Source organism: Sceloporus undulatus, chromosome 11 (assembly GCF_019175285.1).
Source record: "Sceloporus undulatus isolate JIND9_A2432 ecotype Alabama chromosome 11, SceUnd_v1.1, whole genome shotgun sequence".
Taxonomy (NCBI): Eukaryota; Metazoa; Chordata; class Lepidosauria; order Squamata; family Phrynosomatidae; genus Sceloporus; species Sceloporus undulatus.
The window spans coordinates 1477091-1488752 of NC_056532.1; the positions used below are offsets into that span (position 1 = coordinate 1477091).

General features: G+C 45.8%; 1 protein-coding gene across 1 annotated transcript in view; it reads left to right on the forward strand.

The window, feature by feature from the left end:
* Window positions 1-10919, forward strand: part of CASTOR2 (cytosolic arginine sensor for mTORC1 subunit 2) — a 28476-nt gene extending 17557 nt beyond the window's left edge. Inside the window, exons 3-9 of the mRNA XM_042442561.1 lie at window positions 2682-2875; window positions 3847-3979; window positions 4362-4485; window positions 5182-5292; window positions 6344-6426; window positions 7534-7628; window positions 9887-10919. Of these exons, the coding sequence (XP_042298495.1) occupies window positions 2682-2875; window positions 3847-3979; window positions 4362-4485; window positions 5182-5292; window positions 6344-6426; window positions 7534-7628; window positions 9887-9952 (806 nt within the window). The 3' untranslated portion in view covers window positions 9953-10919. The remainder of the gene's footprint in view (window positions 1-2681; window positions 2876-3846; window positions 3980-4361; window positions 4486-5181; window positions 5293-6343; window positions 6427-7533; window positions 7629-9886) is intronic.
* The last annotated feature ends 743 nt before the right edge of the window (window positions 10920-11662 follow it).

Here is an 11662-nt window from a genome sequence, read left to right on the forward strand (position 1 = left end):
CCATCCTGCAAATCGGTTTAGGATGTGTCTCCTTCGACCGCTTTCTGCCCCTTTCCGAACGGCGCTTGGTTGCAAACCCGCGCTGCATTTTTCCATCCCTCGGCTTAGCAGGAGCTGCGCCGAAGCACTTGAAATTTAGACCCTCTCTGAAAGGCTCTTTTCTTCTCGTTTTAACAGTAATTGACTTGTTTACAAGGCGAGGGTTACTTAAGCAAGCGGACGGCGAATGGGCTTTTTAAGACTGTGTCAAAGCCGATTAAGCCAACGCACATTCGCGGATGGGAACACGCATGCCCCTTACATACAAATGCACGGCTGTGATGGCCGATGTAAATAAGGATGCCAAGCTGTTTTGGGGTGTGGGAAAACAGTGGTTGCTCTGGGTAAGCAGAAAACCACGCTCCCCAAAATGGTGCATTGTATGAAGAATTAATGCTCTGCCCTGTTTGACCAAAAGAAGACAATTTGAGATCTCTGTTCCCCCGTATTTTGTCCTTAGCATTTGAGGGCAAATGTGGCATCATGGACTGAGCATTGAACTAGGAGACCTGAGTTCAGATCCTCACTCAGCCATGGGAACGTAGGGAGTGACCTTTGGAAAGTCACATTGTCTCAGTCTTAGTCTTGTCTCTGAATAACATCAACAGCATTTACTTTATTGATTTTAAAGTCTTTTTTTTTTATCAATGGCTCATGTATTCTTGCATGTTGGTAACAAGGGGAAAGACTTGCCTAAAGTCATCCAATGTGTGGAGAAGATGGCAAAATGCTAACAGAAGACAGAGAAAAGGTAGAGTTACTCAACACCTTTTTTGCTTCAGTCTTCTCAGAAAAGGCAAAGGGTGCTCAACCTGAGGATAAAGGAGCAGAGGACAGAATAGGGGAAATTCAGCACAGAATAAGCAAAGAGATAGTACAGGAATACCTGGTTAATCTAAATGAATATAAGTCTCCAGGACCAGATGAACTCCATCCAATATCGGAGCCATTGGCAATAATCTTTGAGAACTCCTGGAGAACAGGAGAAGTCCCAACCGACTGGAGGAGGGCAAACGTTGTCCCCATCTTCAAAAAGGGGGAAAAAGAGGATCCCAACAATTATCGTCCAGTCAGTCTGACATCAATCCCAGGAAAGATTCTGGAGCAGATCATTAAACAGAGAGTCTGTGAACATCTAGAGGGCAATGCCTTCATCACAAAGAGTCAACATGGTTTTCAGAGAAAGAAGTCATGCCAGACAAATCTAATCTCTTTCTTTGATAAAGTTACCAGATTGGAAGATGAAAGGAATGCTGTAGATATAGCATATCTTGATTTCAGTAAGGCCTTTGACAAAGTTCCCCATGACATTCTTGCAAACAAGCTTGTAAAATGTGGACTAGACAAAGTAACCGTTACATGGATTTGTAATGGGTTGACCGGCCGAATCCAAAGGGTGCTCAACAATGACCCCTTTTCATCCTGGAGAGAAGTGACCAGTGGGGTCCCACAGGGCTCTGTCCTGGGCCCAGTGCTATTCAACATCTTTATCAATGACTTGGAGGAAGGAATAGAGGACATGCTTATCAAATTTGCAGATGACACCAAATTAGGAAGAATAGCTAATACTCCAGAGGACAGGATCAACATTCAAAATGACCTGAATAGACTAGAAAGCTGGGCCACAGCTAACAAAATGAACTTCAACACGGAGAAATGTAAGGTACTGCACTTAGGGCGGGAAGATGAAAAGCACAGATATAGGATGGAGGACACCTGGCTGAATGAAACTACGTGTGAAAGGGATCTGGGAGTCCAACTAGACCACAAGTTGAACATGAGTCAACAGTGTCGATGCGGCAGCCAGACTGGAGTTGGACTGGACGGCCCTAGCGGTCTCTTCCAACACTTTGATTCTTTGATCCAATGAGTTTCCATGGCTGAGGGTTCCTTGACCAGCGCTTAAACCATTATACAGTGAGCCCTTGCCTTATGTGGGGATCTGTTATGGACCCCCCCCCCGCGTAAGGCAAATTCCATGTATGTTCAAGCCCCATTGAAAATAATGGGGCTTGTGCACAGAGCTGCGCACCATTTCCTGGTTGTTGCGTGATTTTTAGAGTATGACGCGGCTGCACTGTACTATGTTGGCTCACTAACCCTGTTATTTGAGATGTAGAGAGTTCTTGTAGCACCTTTGAGACGGCCTGATTTGAGAGTAAGACCACTGAACAACGTGTGGCTTTATTTCTGCGTAAATATGCATATAGTGGCACTATGCGCTCCATTGCCTGCAGATCAGCAGAGCATGGAGAAGTTGCTTTTGTTCTCCAACCCCTGAATTTCTCCAGCAAGTTGGTCTTATTACAGGGGGTCCTTGTTTTCCGCTGGAGTTTGGTTCCAGGATGCTCCATGGATTACAATATCCATGGATGCTCAAGTACTTTAATAGTTGGTTGTATCACTTTGAAATCAGGTTTTACGTGTTTATGGTGGTGTTTTATTGCTTTATTCACCTATTTCCCCCCCTATATCCCATAGTGTAACAAAGCAGCTGCATTGCAGACAGACAGACATATATACACACACCTGGAAACAGGTGGTTTCTTGCTACACAGTTACAGACAACTTAGTTTGGCCTCAGGTGACTTAAACCTTGCAGGTCATTCAAGAAAGCTCTCCTTTGTCTTTCCTTCCTTCAGAGCTCCCTTCATCTGAGCACTTGAGCGTGGCGGATGCGACGTGGTTGGCGCTCAACGTGGTTTCCGGCGGAGGCAGTTTCTCCAGTTCCCAGCCCATTGGGGTTACCAAGATTGCCAAGTCCGTGATTGCTCCTCTGGCTGATCAAAACATCTCCGTATTCATGCTCTCTACCTATCAGACAGACTTCATCCTGGTAAGGAAATACAAGATATAGCCATGTATGTAGAGAGATGTTGTAGCACCTTAGAGACTAACTAAAGAAAGACGTTGGCAGCATGAACTTTCCTAGATTTAAGTCTACTTCGTCAGATGCACTTAAGGAACACTGCTGGTAAGGCAATGTGATGTGAGCAGGCTTTGTGGGAAAGCACATTCCCTCCATGGAAGACCTAGTGTGCCTTCATGCTACACAGTTGTAGCGCTGTGATTTTGCTTTTACAGCCATGGCAACATTGCATGGAATTCTGGGGCTTGAACTTTGGGGAAGCATTCTTTTGGGGGGGTTTAGGATTCTGCATCCCTTCCACATGTGGTCCTACTATGTTGAGCCATACTGGGTTCTGGTGGGGCTTCCCCCATCTTCCTTGGCTTAGGTCCACATGTCATCCTACTATGCTAAGCCATAGAGGATTCTGGCGTGCCTTCTGCCATCTTCCTTGACTTAGATCTACATATGGTCCTACTATGTTGAGCCATACTAGATTCTGGTGGGGCTTCCTCCATCTTCCTTGGCTTAGATCTACATGTGGTCCTACTATCCTGAGCCATACTGGGTTCTGGTGGGGCTTCCCTCATCTTCCTTGGCTTAGGTCCACATGTTGTCCTACTATGCTAAGCCATAGAGGATTCTGGTGTGCCTTCCTCCATCTTCCTTGCCTTAGGTCTACATATGGTCCTACTATGTTGAGCCATACTAAATTCTGGTGGGGCTTCCTCCATCTTGCTTGACTTAGATACACATGTGGTCCTACTATACTAAGTTATACTAGATTCTGGTATGGCTTCCTCCATCTTCCTGGGCTTAGCTTTGGGACTTAACTACGCAGAACCCAAGAACCAACTCCACTCCGGATTATTGGCTCCCAATGACGATATCTTGGCTAAGATGCTGTAAATTAACACGGTGCATGTATTCACAAGTAATTTTTCTCCCTTTCATTCAAGGTACGCGAGCGGGACCTGCCTTTGGCGATGCACACGCTGGCTTCGGAGTTCACCATCCTCCGCGTCGTGAACGGGGAGACGGTGGCGGCCGACAGCTTTGGGATAACAAACGGATTTATGAAGCCAAAACTGGGTACACTCCCCTAACTCTTTGGTCTCCATTTGTCGCACGTTGTCCCAAGATTTAGCGTCTCTTCTCTGGTCCCTCTGCCCATGAAAATTGGGTTTCCCTAGATTTGGTTGTATGGGAAATTTGGAGCTGGGGAGGTTTAAAACATGCAAGGTAGAGCAGCGCTTAGGCAAGTTACTCTTTTGGACTACAACGCAACTTTGGCCTTCTCAGTTGTGACACTGTGATTGTGAAATGCTTGCTTGGTGCCAATGCGGATTTCACATTGCCAAATGAAAGTTAATTAATTCAACTCCTTGAAAACCTCTTTTTGTGGTCCAGTCCAGACGCCAGTTTCCACTGTTAGTAACAACAAAATCTCTCTGTGTCTGTCTCTTTTTCTCAGTTCAGAGGCCTGTCATCCACCCGCTTTCCAGTCCAAGTAACATGTTCTGTGTCACCAGCCTAGATCCCGACACCCTTCCCTCCGTCGCTACACTCCTTATGGATGTCATGTTTTACTCCAATGGGTATGTTCAGAATATTAAACGAATATCCTTGCATAAAAACCATCTCTTTTTGCTTCTGATACTAACAGGGATGACGGATCTTTCCTTGCTATCCAACAGTGTTGTTTTGCGCTTGTAGGCCTTTCTCCGTTGTTTGTGATCTTTAACGGCGGTTCGTCATTTCCCAACCTGTCAGGACTCTGAATGCGATGTACAGTAAAATAGATGGAAAGCTTTCAAAGTGGATTGATACAATAACAAGTAATTTCTTGGAACAAGAGGAGTAGCAAACACCCCAGAGGACAGGTTCAAAATCCAAAATGACCTGAATAGACTAGAAAGCTGGGCCACAGCTAACAAAATGAAATTCAACATGGAGAAATGTAAGGTGCTGCACTTAGGGCAGAAAAACGAAATGCACAGATATAGGATGGGGGACGCATGGCTTAAGGAGACTTAAATGTGTGAAAGGGATCTAGGATGTGTTAACCAATTGCCCCCGACAAACTGGGGACTCATTTTACCGACCTACGAAAAGATAGACGTCTGAGCCACCCCTGGAGCCGTGAAATCGAACTCACAACCTTGTGGCTGCAGGACCGGCATCTAACCACTGTGCCGCCAGGTCTCTGCTCAGAGGAAAGCGATGCAAAGGCATCTCCCATCCACAGTCTTGAAGGCTTTCTAGCACTCTCTCTGGCTTCTTCTTTCCCTTAGAGTCAAAGAGTCTGCGGCAGCCAACGAAGACTCTGGACACATCCGCTTCTTCTCGTTTTCTCTCATTGAGGGTTACATTTCTTTGGTGATGGATGTTCAGACACAGAAGAGGTAAGGCTTCCAACTTTGTTCGCACATCATGTTCACGGAGCATTTTCTTGCCGGGAGCTTTTGCGCACAAAGGGTTACTCTCGAGTTGCTGGTTATAATGTCCATGCCATTACAGCCTCAAAGAGCACCATCTCTCCTCAAACCAAAATGAGTGACAGAATTCAAAGCCATGTTAGTCTATAGAATCAGTATGTAGAGAGATCTTGTAGCACCTTTGAGACGAAATGAAAGAAAGACGTTGGCAGCAGGCGCTTTCCTGGGTCGACTTATCCATGGGTCAATGTAAAAAGTGTACTTTAACTCTTACTTAAAAATAAGAGTCGAGTGACCAAAGGTGAGTGCTTTGTCCATCCTGAGAGCACCCAAAAGAAACATCGTCCACCTCTTCTCTCTGATCCATCCAGCCTTTATCATGAGCACAATATTTATGCCCGACTGAATTTTGCAAGATCTTTGGCATCGTTTTCCTTTGCTCCATCCTTTACATCCTTTGATGCGCACCCCTATGTTTTACCCTCGACTTATCCACGGGTCGCATCAAAAGCTGTAATTTTGGCCCCAAAACCTGCCCTCGACTTATACATGAGGTCGACTTAGAGCTGAATATATATGGTATGTGTCATTGGTTGCTATCCTGTTGGTAACACAAGCAGGCATTTGTCTAGTTTATGGCTGCATGTGTCTTGGAGACCTGTTGTTGCAGCATTTGCTACCCCTGGAAAGCCCACCTTTTTGGTACTGTGCCCTCTCCCACAGCAAATGGGAGATCAGGAGCCAGCTACGAAGTGTCTGGCTATCTCAATATATAGCCAGGTGCAATATAGCTTCTTCCACAACCTGTCTAGCATTTTGCAGGCGTCCTGGAAGATGCTGCCATCAGCCAACGGAAAGCACAGAAGGAAGGTAGGTCCTATAGGAGGAGAGACGTATCATATGGCAGAACTTTACATCTCCTTTTACATGTTGGCCATTCTTTTGAAACTAGTGTTAGGATGGATTTTGGTGTGTTTTTTGTGTGTATTTTTTCATATTCTCTCTCTCTCTCTCTCAGATTTCCTAATAATTTGTTGTTTACAAGTGCATCTGGAGAGCTCTGGAAGATGGTTCGCATAGGAGGGCAGCCCCTTGGCTTTGGTACGTTGCCCCTTTATGGTTGGCTGCTAGCATCCTGCAGTCAAAATCTTGCTTTAGTGTTTGTTATATGCTCTTACTCCACTTACAATTTAGACTTTCTAGACTTATATACATGAGCATACAACTACGCGCCTCTTCTTTCTTGCCTTGGATTTCTCTGTCTTGTTCCTGAAACCTTGCCTAGTGTTGCAGTGATGGAAATAGTTCTTAAGACTGTTTGAAAATGACAGATGACACTAAACCTATTTCAGAGGACGTTGCAGGGGTCCCTCCACATTTGCTGGCTTTAGGGGTGAGAGAACATCTCTCAAGGAATCTTCATATTCTCCAGTGTAACTCTATAGTAAACATAGAGTTGATCAGAGTCACGCTGGAGGACCTCCAAATGCCTAGAGAAGTGTTTTGCCTAAGAACATCTAGGTTCTCCAGCGCAACTCTATGGTCGACATCTGGCAGAGTTGCGCTGGAGGACCTCGGCATTCTTAGAAAGAACATCTTACTCAAACCCCAAAAAACCTGGGTCGACTTATCCACAGGTCAATGTAAGTACTGTACTCTTCTTGGGCACCGTTTTCCTTTGCTCCATCCTTGAGATTACATGCCACTAAGTTTTGCCCCAGACTTATTCACAGGTCACACCAAAACCCATAACTTTGTCTCCAAAGCCTACCCTCTACTGATACACGAGGTTGATTTATAGTCAAGTATATATGGTCGATCCCCAGAATGCTTTAATCCACCTAGGCCTAGAAGGTTAAGTCTTCCCCAGTGCGCCTTAGGATGGCAAATAGAAGAGCCAAAACATTCTTGCCTGTTTAGTTTAGTTCATCATTTGAAGTCCCATACAACCTGAATATTTACACTAGGCTGAAACGATATTGCTGTCTCAATCCTCAAGAAGATGTGGCTGGCATCTTCAGAGAATGTACCCAACTCTCTTCCATGCCAGCATTCTCTGAAGATGCCAACCACAGATGCTGGCGAAACGTCGGGAATAAACTCTTCTAGAACATGGCCACAGAGCCTGAAAAACCCACAAAGAACTGTTGTTGTTGTTGTTGTATAGGATGCTGCAGTTCTTATGAGCTTCCCCTTTTCTTCTTCCAGATGAGTGTGGAATCGTGGCACAGATCTCGGAGCCTTTGGCAGCCGCTGACATCCCAGCTTATTACATTAGTACTTTTAAGTTTGATCATGCACTGGTAAGTCATAGGCAGCTGTCTTGTTCTGAATCTAAGGCCCATCTTAAGGCTCAGTGTTATCTACACCGGGGTGAAGAACCTCAGATTCTGGGGTCTAAATTGGGCTTCTCTGGGATTTCCCAAATGACCGCACAGCCTTCCCCATTGAATCATAGAGTTGGAAGAGACCACAAGGGTCATCCAGTCCAACCTCCTTCCATGCAGGAACTCACCAGCAAAGCATCCCTGTGAAGGGTCTGTAAACCATGTCCTATAAGGAACAGCTTAGGGAGCTGGGGATGTTTAGCCTGGAGAAGAGACGGTCAAGAGGTGATATGATAGCCGTGTTTAAATATTTGAAGGGATGCCATATTGAGGAGGGAACAAACTTGTTTTTTGCTTGGAAAAGTTACTTTTTTGAACTGCAGCTCCTAGAATCGAACATCTGGCCGCGCTGGCTATGGCTTTCTATGAGCTATAGTTCAAAAATATGACTTTTCCAAACTTTGGGGATGCCTTAGCGCAGTGGTTCCCAACATATGGGTCGGGACCCCCTTGGGGGTCGAACGACCCTTTCCCATGGGTTGCCTAAGACACATATTTACATGTAGCAATGAAAATCATTTTATGGTTGGGGGGTCACCGCAACATGAAGAACTGTATTAAAGGGTAGCGGCACTAGGAATGTGGAGAACCACTGCCTTAGAGAGTGCGCAACCTTCATTTTCAGGGGGTTCCTACCAATGGTAGGTAGTACCTTACAGAGTTTGTGTCTCCAAAAAATGCCCCAGTGGTGGTCATTGCCATTATAACACATTAAGCCTCTTTCTGTGGCCTGACCCCATTAAAAGCTAAGGCAGCAAACCCAAGTAACGTCTCCCCGCTCCCTGTGCGCACTTCAGTCTTTTCCCTATCCATGTCCCCATTTTCCCCAGTCTGGCAGCTCTGATGTGTGCACACAGCCAAAAGTCAACATGATCTCAGATAGCAAAGGTCAAACGTTTAGCTCGGTTTGGTTTATTCAGTTGAACATTTACCTCCCCGATAAGATAAAGTCCTATCGACGCCTATCTGAAAGCTAACACACTGGCTTGTTTCTCACTCATGCGATAACGTCCGCTCCAGTCGGAGGCAGAGATTACTGAATGCGCCTTCATCCACAAAGAATCCATATGCGTTTAGGGGGGAAACTAGGCTAGGGACACGTCTCCTTGGCATGCTGTGGCCCGGATCTAATTGGTCTGACCCAACTCAGTTAAATGTACCCTGCCTTGGAGGTCTTTAAACAGAAACTGGATGGCCATCTGTCAATGGGGATGCTTTGATTGAGAGTTCCTGCATGGCAGAATGGGATCAGACTGGATGGCCCTTGGGGTCTCTTCCAACGCTATGGTTCTATGCTTCTATGACCGTGGAAGACACTCCCTTGGAGGGTGGTTGAGTCTCCTTCTTTGGAAGTCTTTAAACAGAGGCTGGATGGCCATCTGTCAATGGAGATGCTTTGATTGAGAGTTCCTGCATGGCACAGGGTTGGACTGGATGGCCCTTTGGTCTCTTCCGACTCACGATAACGTGAAAACACAATCGCAAACCTAATATCCAGAGATGGGGTCCACTGCTATACAAATATAGTAAGCAGTAAATTGCCCAAGGATTCAGTGAGACATCTGTGTACATGTATAAATAACGGCTTCGATTCCCACGTCGTCATAACTAACTTGGCTGAGGCTGTGCGTTAGATTTATGTAGCCTAAATTGCCACATGCAGAGTTATGCATTGAACGTGCGACACAATCTTTGTATTTAACGACATTGTGAAACAGAATGCGCTGTGTAGCAGCAATGCATGCGCAACAACCATTCCATGCACACCCAGCTTCTGCAACTTTGATCTGATTCCAACTCTATGCCTGTTACCCACCCACCCAAAGTTTTTGTCCAACGTTCCTGTGCAGACACTGGCCTGTTCCAGACTGCCAAAATAAAGCTGCTTTGGGTCTCTTTGGAGGTATGCTATTTAAATAATGCTTGGGTCCTAAGAGTCCGGAGGTTGCGCCAAAGCCACTCTCCATTCCTAAGCACCGGAGGGCAGCTTTGGTGCAGCTTCCAGATTCTTAGGGTGCATGCATCACTTAAACAGCATACCTCCAAAGAGACCCCAAGCAGCTTTATTTTGGCAGTCTGGAACAGGCCATAGTGCCATAAAATTGTGCCATTTTCTTTTCACGATCCAGCATCCTAATATCCTTTTTTGTCCTCCCTCTCTCTCCCATGTACAGGTACCAGAAGAAAACATCAACGGTGTTATCAATGCGCTCCAAGTCAGCCAGGCTGAAAAGCATTAGCAACCTTTCCGAACGGGACTTTTCCCGCGCAATGATTCTCAGTATTTGGGAGAGGGGGATTATTATTATTATTATTATTATTTAGTTACTCCAAAGAGAGCTTGGGAGAAACGTTGCCGTGCCATAAAAAGCAAGCAAGGAAACAAAAAGACTGCTGACTTGGCAAGTAATTCCTATAGCTTTTTCATTTTTTAAAAGGACTATCTTGGGACAAACAAGGAAGGCATAGAGCGGACGCTTCGGAATTAAAGAACCGAGGTCTTTCCAACGTTCAGCCTTGAAGCAAAACGTAATCGTCGTGCTGGGTTTTCCCTCCCTTTCTTTGGCACGACGGCGGTGTGCGCGAAGGCTGCCTTTCTAACAAGACTGTGAATGAGACTTGCTGAGACCTCTGACATTTAGGAAACCAATGGCGCGATGGTGGAGTGTGTCCAGTCGCACCACTTGGCTCCTCCAAGTGCCAGAGTGGGCAACACTTAGCATTACATCTGGACTGAGACTCTTGGCTTGTCTTTTCTCTAACACACCAGAATTTGACGCTGGTTTACCGTTCTTTTCTTAGAAGACTAGCCATCTAGGACCCGGATTTGGACCCAAAGCTTTTCCATCCTGGACAATTTCTGGTTGTTTAGCCACTCCTGCTTCCCAGAAGAGCCAAGTGGGAGAATGCGCTTGCAGTTATCAATGCACTCCAAGTCCTCTGTTTCTGGAATGATGCTTCGGCATCTGGTACGAAGGCGGACACTACGCTTGAGGCTCAGATGGACAGAGAGCGCTATGGTTCCTCGAGTGAGCAGAGAACTCCTGCGAGGAAGGAAAGCTGTTCCCTATGACTAGGAACCGAGAGACAGACACCACAGAAGGACTCTCAATCGGGGGGAAGAAAAGAGATACTTGGAGGAGTGCTCCTCCCTCTGCAATCCTATACACACTTTACTAGAAGTCCCAATAAACTCAGTAACTTCTACATATATTGCCATAGGATTGTGTTGCCGGAATGGGAACAGAGGATGGATTTGGTGGTAAAGAAATAACAGGAATTGACACCAGAAGGTGAAGGGAACAAAAGCTCTGCTATATGTGAGACCATGGCCACAGTGTTAATCTCAGCCAGTAAACCTAGCACTGATGCTCAGGACAGGGGGAAAGCTGATACTTCTTTCCGAGGTTAGTTCAGGGCTACCCCAGTACAAGAAACCAGCATGGCTCTGGCCTAACAGTCTATGTAATCTGGCATTCACTGGAGCCAGAAAACTGTTCTAGAAACCCCCACAAAGGCATGCATGTTAGTAGCGGGCCTTCTGCACTGCGCGCATTGACATTTCAGCATGGTGGCCGTTTCACTCTTGGGGATCAGACCTGCTGAGAGTGACTCTGTGCATTTGATTGACCCAGAGCTTAGAAACAAGGCGGATGAAACAGAGAACAATAGTGACTTCAGGTGACAGACATGTCTCCTGTTACTCTGTTGGTGCCCCATGTCTTTTGCTTTCTGATTACATTTAAAGACAGCTTTAATACATTTTGAAATGATATTTCTAGTCCCAGCTACAGTGCAGAGTCTTTGAACGAATGAGATTTACGTAACTATTACCTTGCCATGCAGGAGTTTTGAAACCGTGGGCTGTTCTAGCTGGCGCTACCAATCTGGATTCTCCCTTTGATTCAGAAAGGTCCCAAAAATCATAATACAAAACACTTTCCTTTGCT